The 19,910-nt window shown below is 42.6% G+C and overlaps 1 protein-coding gene across 1 annotated transcript; it reads right to left on the reverse strand.

Moving 5' to 3' along the window:
• Positions 1-91: 91 nt before the first annotated feature.
• LOC132992182 (stromelysin-3-like) lies at positions 92-18,370 on the reverse strand. The gene is made up of 8 exons (XM_061061358.1): positions 18,173-18,370; positions 12,353-12,639; positions 5,392-5,535; positions 3,787-3,920; positions 3,074-3,288; positions 2,772-2,976; positions 2,299-2,559; positions 92-2,212 (listed from the first exon to the last, which is right to left on the reverse strand). The coding sequence occupies exons 1-8, from the start codon at positions 18,272-18,274 to the stop codon at positions 2,097-2,099; spliced, it is 1,464 nt and encodes a 487-aa protein (XP_060917341.1). The 5' UTR covers positions 18,275-18,370; the 3' UTR covers positions 92-2,096.
• Between the last annotated feature and the right edge of the window lie 1,540 nt (positions 18,371-19,910).

Raw genomic sequence — 19,910 nt, forward strand, 5'->3', positions numbered from 1 at the left:
AAGTTTAGAATTTGGACTGCAGTACCCATTTTAAACACTAGGTGTCAGAGCTACATTCTCATCCTTTAAGAAATGATCATCACTAGCAATATGAAAAAGACGATTTTTATTCTATCTTTAGTTTTCATTTTAAACAAAGAACTTCACATAAGAAAGACATGTTCTGACTTAACTGAATATAACAGCAGACAGATCAGTATACGTTGAAAGTACATCAGAAAAGATCTTATTGTTTTCAGACATGTCGACAACTGAAAAGTTTCCAAGCTTCAAACTTGGACTTTTTGCAGACACATCCCAACATATCTTACAATTAAATGCATAATCAATGTCCTGCACTGATTAGAAACAGTAACACCAAACATACAAAATATAAAAAATATACAGTAAATCAAACCATTGTGAAGCTTTGTCTCATTTCTCTGATCAGGACTGACGCACATGATTTATTCATTTTTTTTATTTCCTGAGAAAATAAACTCTGAGAAAATTTCTCACAAAGGCAAAATAACAACCAGAGAACTGAACCAAAGCTCTTCAATAGACAACAAGGACGATTGGATGGCTCTATCAAAATAATACAACGTGTAATGAAAGACAAAAGATGTTCATAAACTGGTATTTTAAATGAGGTACTGGTTACATTGCCTACAGAACCCTAAATAGCACCTGGATATTCAAAGACATTGTTGAGAGATTGTTTCTCAACATGCTGCTGTACATTTAGAAAAGGCCGTGTTTGAATAGACGCAAAGTGATTTTTTTATTTTGATGGACACATTAAGCCCCGTTTCCACCAAGCAGTCTGGTTTGGTTCAGTACAGTTTAGTACGGTTAACTTTGATCTTGCTTGCGTTTCCACAGCCGACCGTACTCTTACACATCACTTAATCACAGCGGCGCGACATAGTGGAGACAGCCAATAAATTCAATAAGAAGTAGGAAGTCTGCATCTCCGAGGTCGTCCATGGGGTGGAGCGTGCCGACAGTAGTCGCAAAAAACAAAAACAGCCTTGAAATTTCTCTCTCCGAATCCACAGGGTATCTAAACATGGTGCGTTTTGTGTTTGTCCTTAATTGCAACTGTTGCACGGGAAGAGAAGATTCTTTTAACCAATCAGCGGACTGCAGTGTGTCTAGCTCCACTCTTTAGGGTCGGATCAGTACGCTTGGCAACCCAACAGAAGGGAAACAAAAAAGTACGGCGGTACGGATCAGTTATTTTGGTACCATTGCCAACTGTTGACAGTGGAAACGCCAATAAATATGTTCCATACCAAACCAAACTGAACCGGACCCCTTGTTGGAAACCGGACTTTAGAGACATAAATCAGTCGCAAAAGCATCACGACTCTTTAACACGGTCATTGCCAAGATACGCTGTGAAACGTGTATTATCTTGTTACCTGACAGAATCAAATTAGTTGTGGTCCAGTACAGTTGGGTTCGGTACGCATTTATTTGCGTTTCCACAGTCAAAAGTTGGGAATGGTACCAAAAAAAACAATCCATACCGTCCAGCTTCTATGCTACTCTTCTGTTCGGGTAATATTAGTGTTTAATATAACTGGTGTGCGTTGGAAAAGAAGATATTAAAAATCAATGTGCAACACCCAGCAGGCAGCCAATCATCGTTAAAGATCGTTATGCGGTTGAACTTTGAGACAGATTTGGCCAATCAGATTTTTGGGGGCCGTCCATGCCAGCCCCTGGACAGGACCCTGGGTTTGTGGTCGCGGTGACTGAAAAGCTGTCAAGCAGGAAATAATTGCTTGCTTAAAACCGAATGTGTGTTTATAACTTGTGTGTTCGTTAGCTTGGAGGAACAGGACAATTTCCACAACCTGTCTACAGATGACTCTTCAACTTGAAGTAGAAACTCCGATGACTGCTTCTTTGAACTAAACACACAGAAACCATTTGTGTGTAGTCAAATGCACTGACTTTAGAAAGCATTTGTTGTTACATTAAAGGGGTTTTCAGTCTTTTGAATGAATGATTTCAGGGCCCAAGCAGACACAATGTTCGGTGGGACGGATGCGGCTGAAATATCAAACCACTGCTCTTTGCAGCAGATGTCTGCATCATTTAGACATTTAGGTGGGGCATCCAAAGAAGTCCATGCCGATGTTTCGTGGGTACCCTCCAAGCACTTTCAGTGCCACATGATCGAACTTCCAGTAGCGCGATCCGCTCAAGAAAGTGGCATAACCTGTCAGAGTGTGAGAAAGACAACAGTAAGCTAAAGACTTTGACAAATAAAAAAGAAAACCAACAGGTTCTTCACAGAGTCCTCACCATATTTGTCCCGAAAGGCTGCATCAATCCGACTGGGCACTCCTTCCCAATAATGGATGCTGTGAGGATGGACACTGTCCACTTGGTTCTGCTGTGGGTTGAAAGACCAGTACGAAGCAGACTTGAAGAGGTAGACTTTCTCCTTGTGGTTTTCCTCCCACTTCAGCGCTGCTTCGATATCTGTTATAGGAAGACCCAGCTGCCGCACTGAATCTGGTCCTGTGATCTTCCTCTCAGCATCAAACACCCAGTAGTTCTCACCTGGAAAAAAGTCAGAAAATGGAAAATCTTTTATCGACATCCTACAGACTTTGACAGACTTTCCTTAGATATGAAACCATCGAAAGCCCTACACTTGAACTCTTTTCATTGCACACTCTTGATTTAGCTCCAGCCCTCGAGATATCAACAGCATTTATCTACTGCTCCAAATGAAGCCTTTTCAAGTTTGTCTCTGTATGATGATGACCAACCTTGAAAGAACCAAATGTTCCCAGTCTTGTCTTCATACGCAGCATCGATGTGGTCAGGAATGCCTCTCCAGTGGCGTGAAGCCAAGGCTGGATAGCCAGCTTGTAGCTGCCCATCACGAATACGCCAAACGTACAGGGACTTGAAGAAGAACAGCTCTCCTCTGATCATGGACACGGCATCAAAGCTTGTTCTGCAGGCGTCCGGCTGGAAAACCACACACAGAGTTGGATGATTTCTGTCTTTGGACATAAAACTTAAGCTACAAAATTCAAGGGTTTGAAGTCCTTTCCCGTTGTCCTACCATTCCAATGTCTATCTCATTGGTCTCCGTCATAGGAGGGGGTGCATGCCGAGGACTGCCATATAAATACTGGATGCCCCTCTTGTCGTCCTCGCTCAGCTGCAGAGGGTAGGAGTCGCTGTAGAAAGGATTCATCACGGCATCAAGCTCCATGGAGTGCTGCAGACCCAAGACATGACCGAACTCATGAGCCGCCACCTGCAGGAGATCAGTGCCTAGCAAGGGTTGAAAAGGGATTAAAGGACAGGAAGTTAGCTTGTTCAAGTTAGAAGGAAAACCCCTTAGAACCAGGATATAGTCAACACTGAAGATCTATTAACCTCAAAAACCGTTGGCACACATGCACATCTGAAATTTCTACAAAACTGTAGGACAGCATGCCCCTGAAATCTTGCTCTTTCATACATGTACTTCAACGCAGGAGATCTTCACTGTCTGACGAGAGGAGGGGGCTCTGTGCTACAGTGCAATTTTTTGCCTTTGTATCAATGCTGCATGTAATTGGACACATCACAGTATCAGCGCAAGAGTGCAAAACAACATACTGGCAAAGACTGTACCACTCTTGCAGAGGTTGCAGGATAAATGAGAAATCATCCCACCCACTCTTGCTGAAATTTGGTTGTTTGCGTTCACACTTGTCGCTCATGAGGAAGTTTTCAGGAGTTTTGTACATGTGTGAAAAAGGGTTGAAGTACCTCTGATTTACTCACCCACATCATTTCCAAATGTCCAATGCTCATCATAATCAAAGTGAACCTCTCCTTCTCTGTGTGTCCTGGGGAAAAAGGCGTGGGCGAGGATTCCTCCAGGACCATCGAAAGGTAGGCTGTCCCCATGCCAGTACCTGCCCAAGCACATCTGTTACTGTACATAAGCAATCTCATATATCTGATACCATGCCATTCTTATATGCTTACCATGCTGGTGTTTTATGTTCAAGCATAAACAAAATTGGCATAGCAGATCACTTTGTTTTTTTGGTGCTCAGCATAGTTATGTAAGTAATTGATTCAAGGTCAACTCTTGACAAAACAAGGGCTTGGCAGTAGTAGTTATGAAACTCTAACGTAATGCATACAGTGAAACGAGAGTTGTTATGACATGGAAATATCGTGAACCAAATGCCAAAATGACTAATCCGAGCTGATAAATATGTAGCTGAAGGCTCATATTAAAAACGCTGCCAAACAAGTCCTGTATTGTTTTCATTCAGGTTGTAATCTGCTCTTGGGCTTGGCTGGGATACACCTCATTTTGTTTTTTTCCTGGGTCACTCCAACAAAAGGATCCAAAAGATTTATGTCTGAGGGGAGATTATAGAGATCATCTGGAAAACAGAAGGATACCCACTTTGGGTCTGTGTCTAAAGGGTCTTTTAAATTATTGGTTACACCTATTTCCTACAAGTTCTCCAGTCCTTGCAGAATAAAACTCATTTGTTCCTACAATTCCTGTAGTTAGTCTCTGTACCTGTGGCAAGTTACACCTAGTGTTGTAGTCAAGACCACACTAAACGAGACCAAGACTTACCCAAGACCAGCGTGCTCCCAGACCAAGACAAGAACAAGACATTTAGGGATCTAGACTGAGTCAAGACCTAGACTGAGGCAGGGCGAGACAGAGACCATAAATATCACTGAAAAATCATAATCTTGTGTGCTGGGGGCGTGTCACTCACTTATATCATAACACCGGGAATGTTGAGGCTGTAACCGGGGGATAAATATCAAATAATGAATTAATTGAAGTTATTCGTTTTCCTTCTTATCACAGTAATGACGAGGAAAATTAGCCTGTCAGTGGTGGTCCTGACCGGTCTTGATTTTAAATCCGCAGTCCCACCAGTATGAGACCGAGACAAAACCGAGTAAAAATGCGTTCTATTCCAAGACAAAAAGGGTTCTTGAGACCAAGACCGATTTCAAGTACAACACTATTTGTCTTTGCTTATTTTTTTATTTTTTGTGTTTATTGTTGATATTTAATATTATACCTTTGTACAAAGAGAGCACAGTTTACCAAAGTAAAATTCCTTGTGTGTTAAGCATACCTGGCCAATAAAGCTGATTCTGATTCTGATTCTAGTGACACCACCTCTTGCCTCCCCACATCCACTCTAGACAAGCATTTGATAAACCGGTGAAATGGTCCCACTTTGGAAAGGTTTAAGCACCAAAAGACTTTGGTTAGGTTTTACTCGTTCCTGTTCTAATGAGAGCAACAGATTGACTTAAAGTAAAAAAAATAACACAAGCAAGGCACCTGATGTGGTTGACATTGGTGGGTAATGTACGTGACATGAAGAGCCTTCTTACCTGTTGAAGTCAAGTATGATGTCCGCTTTCTCAGTGATGACCTCTCTGAATGTAAGAGGAGTCACTTCACTCCAAACACCGAATGCCTCCTGAAGGACTCTCCGGACTCTGTCCTCACTCATCTGCCAGGGGAAACGCAGAATCCTGAAGGACACAGTCATTTCAAAACATCAGGAATTAACTCAAGGTGCTTTTGAGCCAGAACAGGCAGGTATACAGGAGTACATATTTTAGCCATTACAAAGGAGAACCACTTCTTAGACCATCAAACAAGACGCATCGTTGTTAAGATGTTTGAAATTATTTGTGATTTAGCAGATCAGTGATGATGGCCAAATCCCAGCCCACATTCCAGGAGCTTATCCATTTAAGGCTTTAAATACAGCGGTAGAGCTTAAAATATAGTCTTTATACCAATGGTCACCAATACATGTCTGCCAGAGCACAATCTAGAAACCCATTGGCCATTGGCTTTGGAGGCAACAGCCAACTCTTTGGGGTTTCCTTCATAGCCAGGGATTAGCAATAAAAGACCTCCAGGAAAGGCTTCCGTTTCCATTTATTGGCTTGGGATACAGTCTGACGAGCAACATAAGAAGTAGGAATGGAGTTGGTGTAGAGAAACAACGTCTATACGCAGATTGTTACTTACTTACTTACTCCTCTTCGTCCCCTATGGGACCTAAGGCTTCATTGAGCACTCTCCATTATATTCGGTCCCTGGCAGCATGTTGGGCCTCTCCCCATGACAGGTTCATCTGTTCCAGCTCTTGTGTCACAGTTCTGCGCCAGGTGGTTTTTGGCCTCCCAGGTTTTCTTTTGCCTGGTGGTGTCCATCTAGTGGCGACTTTTGTGATGCGGTCCTGCTCCATCCTCAATACATGTCCTAGCCATCTCAGGCGTCTGTGCGTAATCTCCTTGGTGATGCTCCGGCTTCCCGTTTTTTTGTCCTCGTTGGTTGGTGCATAGCACTGTAAGATGGTGAGTTTGCAGTACTTTGAGTTGAGGCGTACTCGGATCAGCCTTTCACTTACTGGTTCCCACTCCAGCAAGGTTTTGGCCTTCTCCTTGGAGATTAAGATGGCTACATGTGTGTGGTTGTTCTCGTGGCCAGAATGGAGGATGACAGACCCATCATGCAGGACTTGACGACCGGAGCCGGTCCAGTGACTCTCACTTATCCCGAGGATGTCTAGGTGGTACCTTTTCATCTCACTGAGGACTTGTGCTGTCTTGGTTGTCTCAAACATGGTTCGGACGTTCCATGCTCCAATTCGGATCTTGGTTTTAGGCCCTAGTAGGCCCTCTTTTGCACTCCTGACTTCCTTTCGGCTTTCATCAGAAGTGGTCATACTGCCACCCAAAGAGTTTGGGTGGCTGGGGTCTACAATGGGCCTGATGTCAATAGGATTTCTCATTTTAGTTTCTGCAACAGTAGGTTTTTTTACGGGGTTGCGTTGTTAGCGCCACGCCCAACCCCCAACCTGGAGGACCAGGTGCTGCCTTTTGTCTCACTCCTCACCCAAGACCAGTCTGGTATGGTTGAACCTGCCAGGAGCCATAGGCTCCCTCCAGTATAGCTCTCAGGATCATAGAAGCATGCAAGCCTCTCCACCACGGCAAGGTCACAGCACAGGGAGACTTTTACTCAGATATCTGCTTAAAGACGTTAATCAAAGCAAGGTGGTGTAAGGTGACTGCCGATGGGTCGGAGGATTGCATCGCAGTGGCCCTTGCTCTCCACATGGACTGTTTTTCTGCACACGACCAAAATTCGCAGAAAGGCTGGTGGGCGATTTATCCGCAATACAAATGGAAACCCTGAACACTTACCATACCAAAATCTGATCCCAGGCCAACATACTCTGTATATTCTACTAAAAATCAAATTATTTCAATAGCTGTTTCAATACCACGGAAAGAAGAATAAGACAGGGGCACCGAAAGCCTAGTTGTTAGTGTGCACGCCCTATATACAGAGGCTAGTCCCCTAAACAAGCTGGGCCAGGCTCTAAACCGACCTGTGGCTCCTTTTCATGTCTTTCCCCACTCTCCCCGATGTCAGACTATCCACTGTCCTATCTCTAAATAAAAACATAAAAGCCCACAAATAAACCTTTAATAATAAAAATAAATAAATAACACAAAGGCAAGCAATGCTCGGCAATTTCTTGATACTATCAATCATTAAAATAATAAAGTTTTTATCTTTTTAAAACATGTGGTTTTGAAAAGTATTGAAGATTTGACTATAGCCAGAACATGTGTGATGCATTGTAAATCTTTAATCATTGAAGGTTGTTTCAGATTGGAATCTGTAAACTTCGTAATCAGTACAGTATTCAAGCCAAACTTAATAAAAGCATGAGAAACCATTTCCAGGACGTCCACGTCTTTGATTTGGCAGAGGTTCTCAGCTCAAAGAGGCTGTTCCAAACATAACTGACTTGTTAATTAAAATTCAATGAAACGTTAAAGACTACACCAATATCTTTTTGTTCTCTAATTGTGCAAATTCAACGACGGGGCCCGAGGTGCATTGCTTTGGCTGGTGAAAGAGTTAGTTGAGCCCAACATGATTGGTTTGGTTTTGATTAAGTTGTATGAGGTCAAAGAGGCTGTTGGAGGCAGACACTGTCAGATGAAACTGGTGGTTAAATTATAATCAAAATGTAATATTTCATAAAAATAGAGCCAAGGGGGGAGCATGAAGAAGGAAAATAAAAGAGGCCCTAAAATTGTGCCTTGGGGGATGCCACATTAAACACACTCAGACATTGTTAGTTCAGCGTGTCAGCACTGATACCAGAGTTAGAATCCATTTATCCAGGAGCATCAAGTTAAACCACCCGGAGGTTATTTAAACAGTGAACACCAAATGTCTGATACATGCATTTTTCATTACACAGCAGCACACACACCTGTTATGTGCGAGGGGAATCCCTTCATATTGTCAGTGATTCTTGCCGGAGGTGAAGTTGTTCATTTTACATCCTGACTTTCATGTCTGAGCTCGTCCACTCAGCTCAACAATAAGAAAGAACACATTCTCTCTAACCAGCGTCTGTTAACACAAAAAGATTTATGCCAAGTGGAATGACTGACATGGATGCCAAGACACTCAGAATGTAAACTGTAAAATATAAACTTACCCTTTATTTTGAAGTTGGCGCACCTTTTCTAAAGCTGCACTGCACCTGTGCTGTGCGTGCAGTCATTCTACACTCCAGAGCTTCCAGCATGTAGATATTATACAACCCCATTTCCAATAAAGTCCAGATGCAGAATGTGATGATTTGCAAAACATTGAAACCCTTTATTTAATTGAAAATAGCATAAAGGCCGCGTGCGAAATGTGGAAACAGAAACTTCATTGTTTTTGGAAACATAAACGCCCATTTTGAATTTTTGTTTCAAAAATTTGGGAGAGTGGCAACACAAGACTGAAAAAGGTGTGGAAAAACTCAAAGAATGAAAGAAAACAATTGTTAACAAAAAAAAAGGTAAACTGCAAAACAGATAAGTGACATGACTGGGTATAAATAGCCTGAGAGGCGGAGTCTTTCTGAAGTAAAGAGGGCACTCCGTAAAAGACTGGGACTGAAATATAGTGCAAACTTTTTCTTTGAGTAGAATTCAATCTTGCGATCTCTTGGTCTACAGTACAATATGTCATTAAAAGATTCAGTTAAACTGATGAAATCTCTCTTTGCAGGGGACAAGGCACAAAACAAAAACAATGCTGGGTGGCTGTGATGTTTGGTCCCTCAGACTTCCTGTTCTCAAACAGACATGAGGCTGTAGTGGAAATTGCTGCATGGGCTCAGTAACACTTCCAAAGGCCAAAGTCTGTAAGCGCATTCATCGCCACATTCAGAGGCGCTGCTAGTCGACAGGCAAGGGAGGCAACTGAAACTTCCCTAAAAGGGCCATGCTCACATTGTTGCGCTGCTAAGTGTCACAATTTTCCTGTGAAACTGAATTTTGTGAATGAAAGTCCCCATTGTAGTTGTTTTTTTTATATAACATAATGGTTATGAACGATGGTTGGGTGGGGGGGGGCCCTGTGAGCTGTGAGATTTTGCTTTGGGCCCCAACAGACTCTAGAATCGTCACTGAATTCAAGCTCAATCTCTACCAAGCAAAGAGTAGTCGTTAAACGAAGAGTTGATGCAACTGAGTGGTTACATGACCACGTCCCGACCTGTGCATCTCTGTGCTTTGTAAGTCATTACATTCAATCTCTATTTACATTTGCAGAGCATTCCAATGTTTTGGAAACAGGGTCGTATGTCCTGGTGTCCTGATGTTGCTGGAATACTACTGAAAATGATTATTACTTTGCAGTAAAAAGAACCCAACAGCAACATTACTTAATGTTGTTCAAATTCACTATTCAACAAATTACTTGAGATCGTTTATTAAGCCCAGCCCACATCTTTTGTTTAGCGTGTTGTTCCCTGTAATCATGAATATAATTCACTCCAGAAACTCACTCTGGTCAGAACAAAGTCTACAGCTTTGTTTTGAACTTCTGTCCCCAGTGTGCATGAACAAAAGTTTCCAGAAACAGCCACACAAGTTATGAATCTAGTTTTTTTTTAAAGTAGAGTTTGTAATCCCACACTGCATTGGATATTCAGGGTTAGGGGTGGAACATTTTTGCAGTATATGTACTTAATCTCTGAAAGGATCATTAAACAAGGTTTGATAACCATCTTAATAATAATGTGATCTTTTTAAGTGGCTGGGTATATGACAATAGCATGGAGAAATGTAGAAAATGTTTTTTTAATCCTTTTTTTATTTTCAGTGAAGAACCCTGAGATCTTCTGCTTTATAGCACCTAATCCAGGCAGTGATTACAATGTCAACACGTCGTAATTTTGAAAATAGTTTAGTGTTATCCAAACATAACTTCAAGGTCACATTGTTGTCAAGTGAAAACATGTTTGAGCTGGCTATGTTTGATTTTTCTGCCTTAATGGCGGTGCAACCACAAGATGTAAACACAACACTGTGTTCAAACCTCTTGAAAAACTGCTGAAGTTTCTGGGGGTGAGCTGCATGTGTGAACGCAATTCTTTCATCCCACCTTTACCCAGATTGTTTCCTGCCTGCCCCACTAGTGAAATTCTGCATGAAGCTGAAGTTAGGTTGGGTGAAAGCAGGAAATATTCAGGAAAATTCACCGCGAGCGAGAGGGAAGGGGTGATTATGTTTATATCCTGAAACTGCTGCTCGACTGTGTGATCGTTGTGCACGCAAGCTCTCTTTTTGCTCGTTGAAATTATGAATACATCCAATTCCAAGAAGCGTTGAGTTGTTTTTTGTCGCTTGCTGTCTGTTTACATCATGACCTGCCCCCTTGTAAGACCGGCCCCCTCCCACCTGACAGAGAAAACTTTACCCTGTGAGACAGAAAGATTTCAGAGGCAGACTGACCTGAAATTTTCCTGAAACTTTTAGGAGAGTATGCATGTGTGAAGTCAGCTGCTGATATATACCTCAATGGCAAATCTATTTTTTATTCACACATCCCACAGACATGCAGCAGTCCAATATTTACTCTGTTTTGGTTTCCACTGCTACTTATGAGGAATCTGCTGCTCAAAAACTCTTCTTTCAATCAAGTAGTCTTTAACAATCTGATTCTTACAGACAAATAGGAACCTTTTAAGATCACACAAGGTGACTCGACTTATGTTAAAATGATGTGCCAGAACCTCCAAAATAATGCTAATGTAAAATGCATTTTTGGGTCGCTGGTGGCCTAGTGGTTAGCTTGGGCGCACCATGTACTAAGGCTGTAGTCCTGTAAGCGGGGCTGACCAGTGGCTCCTTTCAAGCATGTCATTCCCTACTCTTTCTCGCCCCAATAGCTATTTACCATCTGTTTAATTTTGAAACATCTGTGTTGATTAGAGTAAGGAACCAAAACAGCCTGGGGGTTGTTTTAAGAAAGATCTTTGTGATTTTGGTTAGACAATGGTGGGGCGGCTGTGGCTCAGTTGGTAGAGTCGGTCGTCTCTCAACCGGAAGGTCGAGGGTTTGATCGCCAGCTCCTGCAGCCACAAGTCCGATGTGTCCTTGGGCACTGCTGACTGCTTACCTGTGTACTGACCTGGACTGTTTATTAAATCTCTGATGTTTACTGAACTCTTCCTCGTTTGAGTCTGCATTTGGGGGGTCTGTGTTTCTATCTGGTTTTGTTAGTCGTATAAATAAAATATGCTACATTGCAAACGAGACCACAGTGTCATCTGCAAAATAGCGGTTTCATTCCTCGTGGTTTGAGTGAAACCACAACTTTTTATGGATCTGCTGAAGTGTTCGAGGTTGTCATGCTCTCTAAGGAATAATGTTTTGAGCTCTTGTCAAGCTTGCATTTTTGTGAGCTCAATGAGTCGAGCAAAGTGCATGTGGGACACAATGAGCAGCTGTTGCGGCTCCGCATAGTTCATTCTTACTTTTCAGAATGTGTTTGCAGTTAACACTAAAGTTTTACTGCTGACTATGAGGCGCTCTTTCAAACATACACTGTGCACGTTTGTCATTTCTACATTCCTCCGTCAGCCTCTCATCAGAGCAGAAGGATTTTGTAAACAGCGCAAGAGTCTTAATGTAGCCACAGGACGTTAACACAAGCACGTATTCCCCAACACAAACAGAGGTTTACAGAATGAGGTAGTGATGACAGAACTCTGCTTTAGCCACACTGACCACACGGGTAAACATATGTGACGAATAACAATGTCTCAAAAATAATAATTATCCAGCTCTGTAACTTCTAATTACAGGACACTACACAGTTCATTTAAAAGACGAGAAACTCTGCTGCTCTGACATTGAACCTACAAACAATTTACATCGAAAGCTTTTACATGCACGAGACATAAATCAGAGACAGAAGTGGAGCTAAACAGCTGAAGAAACCAAACTGAATATTTGTGTTTCTTACTTGTAAGTGAGGTCAGTCTTGTCCCAGCGTCCTCCGAACAGAGCGTATCTCTTCTTGCGCTGCTGGCGGCTCAGACCTCCATTCTTCTTCTTCTTCAGGTGGAAGTAGGACAGGCCGACTTGCGTTAAGTTGGGGTAGTCTGGGACTCCGCAGCGAGGACGCTTCCAGAACTCAGTGTCGTTTTTGGACCCAGGTACAGTCTTCAGACGGTGGTCTTTGTTCAGCATGTCCTGTTCATGTTTTCCCCTCTTCTTCACACCGACGTGGCTGCTGCTGTGATCCCCTTCCTGCGAACAAAAGGTCATCATACAGAGACGCTTTGTAAGTCGTTGCAAAAAATCTTGAAAGTCTTTATTGGCTAACAATAATAAATACTTTCTCATTTCCAACTGGACATTGTCAGATTTTATGCTGATGATACCATGTTGTATTCAACACATCTTCTCTTCCTTTAAAGCTCCAAAAAGACAAAATATATATATTCATTTTACAAGAGAACTACAATTTAATGTTCTTAATCTGATGCATGCTTAGTTTGAATGCACATGGTTACTAGGAATCTTGATAGATGGCAGATTGTCCTTAAAGGTCGAATCAGAAGAAGTTTCTTCTCTTTTCAGCTCGCCTGTCTTTGATTACACTTTGAATAAATTCAATCACATGAAGAATTGATTTAAAGCCAACGACTGTCATTATGGTGTCGGCCATCCAGTGTCTTTTTTTACATTATGTCCTGCCTTCCCGTTCCGACAGGGAAAAATTCCCCTCGTGAGGGACGCGTGCGATTGAGATTTAAGGGGCCGACTGTCAGAACTTTTCTGGACATTTTTTAGGAGTGCACGTGCCAGTCGAAGCTAAAGTCAGTGATGCTTTTAAATATCTTGTTTTGTAAATCTTATGTCTGTCTAAGGAGATCTTCTAACAAGTGTCTGGGTGGATATGAGACTCTTTCATAGACAGTGACATCATCACTCACTCATACAGTTTCATTTCTGTCCTGCTGATGTGACTTTTTGCCGTTAGCGAGGTCAGCGGTCCTGGTAACCTGTGATTATTGGTACAGCCCAGGTTTAAAGACGCTGAGTGGGCTTTTTAACGTTGAGAAGATCTGGACGTATACACACATCTGTGAGGCATGAGGGAGGAAAGTGTTGTGTCCTTGTCCCATGTCGCTACTTCGGATTGTCATTTAGATAAAGGAATAATTTGGATATTTTTCTCATAACCAACAAGAAGGGACAAATATCTCCAAACCATCTTCACTCCTCTGCTGTTTAGAAATTTAAAAGTCTTCATTTTGTCAAACAAATAATTTTAATTATGACCCCAGGATACTCTAAAAAAAAACATGTTCGTTCTGTTTTTTATCAGATATCAGACCACCTACCGTGTCACTGCTTTGAGCTTCTGTAATAAATAGTCAGAGTGAAATAATCTGCGTTAGAAATCTCCCAAAAACCACTAAAGTGTCTAATAAAAAGAAAACACCTGTGCTCTTTGTGCTCTGCAGCTGAAGGTGAAACAAACAGGATTACTCTGCCTTCACAGACAAAAGGTCACTTTAAACTCTAACCTCGTTTAGAGCTGAGTCAGAGCGCTCAGGGTAATTAAGGTACCATGCTTTGATTAATTGCCCCTCATGATTGTAAAGCAAATATGAAGATCAATGAGAGGACTCTCATAGTTCTACAGCGCTCTTAGTAGAAGGATTAAGGTAAATATTTGTTGAAGTGTTAAACAACGAAGGATCACACTCGCGCTGAGTCATCGTACAAAACTCTCCCGGGTGTGTCATGTGGGTCAAATCCAAGCGTTCGTTATGCTGTTTACAGTACATTCATGTTTAATTTAAACAAAGGTGTTGAATCCCCTGAGAAGGAACAACAGAATTTCTTTAAATGTTTACTACCCTAAAAGTGAAGTTTGGCGAGAGTAGCTCAGTCTGCAGGGAGTTGAGTTGGGAAGCAGAGGGTCGCTGGTTCAAGTCCCTGTGCGTACCAAAATCTGGAAGTGATCTGGTAGCTGGAGAGGTGCCAGATCAATGCCGAGGTGCACTTGAGCAAGGCACCCAACCCCCCACCCACCGTCTGAGGAGCGCTCGCTCTCTCTGACATCTCTCCATCAGTGCATGTCTACAGGATCCTGTGTGTGCATGTGTGTGTGTTTCAGCCTGTGTGTGTGTAGCATGTTCAACAACAGAGTGTAAAATGTAATTTCACTTTGCAGCATTTATAAAGTATATCGTCTTAATCTAGCAGTAAGAAAAAAAGATGCTTAAACACATTCTGTATGCTCCTAATAATTGCTATTTGAGGGCGTCAAGTTGGACTGACTCTGGCTGTTTTCACAGCGTGCACTCCTGAAAATTTGTAGAAAATTTCAGCCTGCCCCTGAAATCTTCCTGAGTGGTTTAATCGCACGCGTCTCTAACAAGGTGAAGTTTTCAGACCGGGGAGGCAGGACATGATGTAAAAAAGACACTGCTGAAATCCAAGATGGCTGATGAAGCAACAGAGTCCCACTCTTTTTCTCTCTCTTTTTCGCTCTCTCTCTCTCTCTCTCTCTCTCTCTCTCTGCCTCCATCTTTAGAGCTGGAGCGGTGGACAGAGCTGGAAATCAAGGGGAGCGAGAGTGGGAAGTGACAAGCGGGAACCCGGGCTGCCCACCAGGAGGTCCACACCGAGTAAAAGAGGAGTGATGCATTTCAACAACACGTTTGATAACTTCTGACTATGAATACACTTTCTACCCGTAGAAGAAGATATATCTCATACCAACTCCATTCTCATCTCTCAGTTTCCTGGTCTAGTCTAAACAATCACCGGCATATTGGAGAGGAAATCATGGCCCAGATGTACACTAACAGTTTTCCAGGAATCTCCTGGCTACACCAGAAACCCCAAAACATTGTCCTCCTCTTTGTCCGTCAGACAATAGCTGATTGATTCTGAGATTGCTGCAATCTAAAACAAACTCAAACAGGTTTGGATTTCTGCACCACAGACCCTGATGATAACAGACCCTGTGGTCGGTCTGGCTCAGGAGGGTTCAGGAGGTTTGCAGGCACATGTTTAGCTGAGCTTCCTGATTGAAGCTGAGTGACAGAAATAAGGAGAGTTTGCGGGAAAACACAGAAACACAAAGTTTATTGGTGTTAAAACAAAGCTGTGGGTCTGATGGGGCGATCCTGGAGACCGAGCCGACATGTCACAGCAGCACGCTGCGGTTTCTACGTCTCTCCTAAACTGACGTGCCCGAGCTTTAACCCACATGAAGCTCGGCACTGTCTACAGAGGGTAGCATTGTTGTTTTATCGACGAGGCGGCATCTGTTACATCGGGGAGTCTTTGTTAATGTCACTCAAACATTTAAATACAATGTGTGCTGCAGGTATGAACACGCACAGGACATGGAAAAATGCACCACATGCATCACACACACACTGAGCACCACATGCAGACTCACACACAGGGCTGCATCACACACACTGAGCACCACATGCAGACTCACACACAGGGCTGCATCACACACACTGAGCACCACATGCAGACTCACACACAGGGCTGCATCACACACACTGAGCAGATGTCTGGAAAGTCCCCGTTCAGTCATGACATCAGGTCGTCTGCAGAATAACACAGGGAGTGTGTTTGTGGGGGGTATGCGAGGATGCTGATCTGACATTACCCAGGATGACTAACTTGCCCACTTTAAAACAGAGTCTTATTTGACTCCCTGAACAACACAGCTGGATAAGATCTCACACAGCTGCAGGGGGGAAAAAACAAGATAAATGATGCGCCAAAAGGAGGAAATCTGCCAAGAGTAAATATTTAACCACAAAGACTCCAAAATATCCTCAAGTATTCTGTGTTTTGTACACAAACCTGCTGTTAATGCCAAGTGTGGGGAATGTTAGTGGAATAAAGAAGGATTAGGATGAACAGAGATGAGAGACTGATCCTCCATTATGATCCCCTGCAGCACACCACGTGCAGCAATCGTGAAGATGTCAATAAAACTTAAATTTGTTCATGTGAGCAGGGCATGCTCAGGCAGTTTCGACAATAAGACAGTTAAAAATAACCAAAACAGTTCATCTCCAGGCTGAACGTGAGCTTAAAAACACAGGAGCGGCTGCATATTTATCTAATTACTCTCTGCAGCCGGTTGGACTTACATTCACAACAACTGCTTTCAGTTCAGATTCACTATTTACAAAATGTATTCGCCCTGCTGAATACACATTCAGGCAACAAGAATGAGTGCTGTCAGATGGGCCCCCCTTAGGGAGGTTTTCCTACCGTCATTGCAAAATGTGCACATCTCAGGCTGCTGCTTTGGGGCCCTTCACTGGCCTGGGGCCCCAAGCAGTTGCCTGCCTTGCCTGTTGACAAGCATCTCCTCTGGTAATACATGAGATGCTTAGCAGGGCAACGAGAGTGAGTGCTGTCAGATGGAGCCCCATTAGGGGGGTTTGCTGCTATACTTGCAAAATTTGCACATTTTGAGCTACTGCTGTGGTTTAAAGTTTTTCAGCCTTTGGGGACTCCTAGTGGTCTGGGGCCCCAAGCAGTTGCCTTTTGACGAGCAGTGCCTCTGATAACCATGTAGAAAACATGGATGTAGTCTTAGTTATATCTTCATTGGTTTCTGAAGATTTGACGGTTTTGAAGCTAAACAATTATGGCGGCCATATTGGAAATGCTGTCTCCACCTATGGGCGGCTACACACTCCACGATTTTCTTTCTTTTCTTTTCTTTTCTAACAGATATTTTTTAATCCAATTTTTTATTTTCATCTCAAACATTAAAGTTTCAAGTAGTAGAAAATGTAAAAACCTTAACTTGGGTGCAGCAGCTTGAACATGCACGTTGACACAGTACTTGGTAAATAAGAGAGACTTAGCGCCCTGCACCGTCTGTCGGGGCTTGACTGCATGCTTGACAGATTAATCTGTCAACAACAAAGTTCTTCTTCTGTGACTTTTTAAGCACTTAAATATCGAGGCTCATAGTTTTGTGGTTTCATCATGTTAGTCAGCTCTTCTTGTTTTCTGCAGCCTCTCTGAATGATGCAGTGAGCAGAGTGCAGTCTGATCTTTGTGAGAAGCGATCTGCTGTTTTCTCTTTTTCCCCTGAGTCAGCAAACAAGCACCGGGTGCCAGACGACTTGCCTCTGCTTGCTTAAGCTCACTGTCTCACTCACGCTGTTGACAGATATACCGGAGAGTAAGAGTGCATCCAAAAAACTGCTAAAAGTTTCAAACAAAAGATTTCCTTTCCTCGCTTGCATGCATGGAAGAAAACTGTGTTTCGCAAAACAAGATTGAATTCATTAAAAATGTGTCATCACTGCAGGAGTTCTGCAGAGTTGACAATAGCTAATGCAGCTTTCAGACATTTCATTTTTGCAGCTTCATTTCTAAACTGTTGTAAAGTGAAGTATCACAATCTGTTTGTGATAAACTTCCAATCTTTTATAAGAAACATGACCTCAAACATCAGCATATTTAGAGAATCAAAGCATTTACACTTTGAGCTCAGATTTAACACGCTGCCTTTGTTGAGACTTAAGAAGGAGCTCCGCCTTTCACTTCTTTTCTGACCTTATTAAGGTTAAATAAAACTCAACTTTACTGACTGTAAATTACATTAAACACATCCATTCACACGCACTTCTTTGTGTCACATCCTTTATCTGCAGCTCCATCTCTTGTCTACCTCTCACACCTCCTCTCCTCCTCTGATCTCCAGCTTTTCTTTTCTCTACTTTTCTTTAAGTTTTCCTCTCTCTCTCTCTCTCTCTCTTTGACTCACCTGCAGCTGTTTGTACTTGCTGCCCGTCCTCCGCTCGTGTACAGGCAGAGAGTGAACACAGAGGAAAAGGTGCAAAGCCAAGATGCTGCTGCAGAACATCATCTTCTTCCTCCTCTGGCACAGACACAGTGAAGCAGAGCGCGCGGAGGAGGAGGCTAAATGAGGGCTGCCGGTGAGGAGGACGAGTGAGGAGGAATGAATGACAGCAGGGGATCTTATAGCCTGCAGCCGGATTTCTTTGTCTTTTAATTACACTTTTACGAGTCTGCTCAACGGCACTACTTGATTTAACCCTTTTCATTCCAAATGTGCAATGAACAGGAGGGACAATGCAGCCAGCCTCTCAAACAGATAGCCGATATATAAATAGAGACATAGAGTCAGAAAGAGGGAGACATTCACCAACATAGAAGAGTTTCTTCAGAGTGTAACAGATGTGTTTTCTCTTTGTGAAACCATTCATGATTAAAAGTTGTTCATTTCTGCTGAATACATCACAGCTTACAGGGATGAACATGCAACAACGTGATCTTTATCATCTCTGAAGTGTGAAGGTTTTCTTGCTTTAAAAGGGCCAGTCCTCGCCTTCAGATTCTTGTACACAGTTGCAAATCCAAAGGAAAGAGTGGAGCAAACTCTCACACATTGTCCTTAATCAGACATAGCATGTTTCAGTCATGAGACGTGCAGCAGAAACAGCTATAAGCCTTTTTAATATCTGAGGGTATCAGAGAGAAAACAACAAACTCTCAGCTGGCAATACTCGCAAAAATGTTCAAGTTCTGACAAATATTTAGATTTTCCTCCAAACTACCTGCTTATGTCGTCTGCCTTTTTGCAAAAGCATCATCTCTGCATTCTTGTCTTAGAACCAAGATGACTGTGATTGGTTCTAAGCACTGTGGTTAAAGACACTGGAAGAATAAGTCTGAGTGTGACTTTATCAAAGTGTAAATTTGATGAATGAGCAGCAAACAAACACAAACTAGTTTAGAGAGGCTCAGATCATTTACTAATCCTGAGGAGTGTTTCAACAACAGACATTAAAACATGACATACAAAACATGGACATAGTCTCAGTGAAGGTCACCCATTGGTTCCTCAAGAAGAGTTTTGAAGTCCATCGATGCTGTTTCAACCTAACTCTCAGTCAGCCAATAGAAACATAATGAACCAGCTGCATTATGTTTCCTGTTCTCCAGTATGTTCTTCTCCACTCTTTAGTACAGATTGAGATTCTGTTCAACTACACATATCATTGATATAAAGACACATATTCTCATTACAGCGTTGTATAGAGGACTCTGTTGATTCGTCCGACACTTCCGTTTTTTTAAAGTCACGTCTTACCTCAGGAGACCCCCCGCCCCCCCCTCCCGTCTGACAGGGATAGTTTCCCATTGTGAGGTGCATGTGTGAACAGCCAGGTCAGGAGAATATCCGGAGCAGTCCTCCTGAAATGATCTAGATATTTTCAGGAGTGCATATGTAAACGGCTTATGTGACTTCCTGTGCTTCTGCAGCCAGCCTCTAGTGGACACTCTAAGAACTACAGTTTTTCACATTGGCTTCATTTTTCAACACTGGAGGTTGCTGCTCATTTTCAGCGGGTGCAGATCAAACTTTTTGGAGGCTACTACTAATAAGAGCAGGCTTCTAAGCTCGTAACCAAGCAGATGTGCAGAAGATTGCAGTTCCTCAAGTGACCACTGGAGGCTCGCTGCAAAAGTTAGTCAAT

The sequence above is a fragment of the Labrus mixtus genome, chromosome 17, assembly GCF_963584025.1.
Source record: "Labrus mixtus chromosome 17, fLabMix1.1, whole genome shotgun sequence".
Classification (NCBI taxonomy): domain Eukaryota; kingdom Metazoa; phylum Chordata; class Actinopteri; order Labriformes; family Labridae; genus Labrus; species Labrus mixtus.

Bases quoted from the DNA above. Each gene is read 5' to 3' on its own strand.
- LOC132992182 (XM_061061358.1), bottom strand. From the start codon at position 18,274: ATGATGTTCTGCAGCAGCATCTTGGCTTTGCACCTTTTCCTCTGTGTT. The intron at 3,289-3,786 runs GTGAGTAAATCA...AACCCTTGCTAG, and splicing joins GACATTTGGAAATGATGTGG to GCACTGATCTCCTGCAGGTG. The intron at 2,977-3,073 runs GTAGGACAACGG...GTGGTTTTCCAG, and splicing joins ATGAGATAGACATTGGAATG to CCGGACGCCTGCAGAACAAG.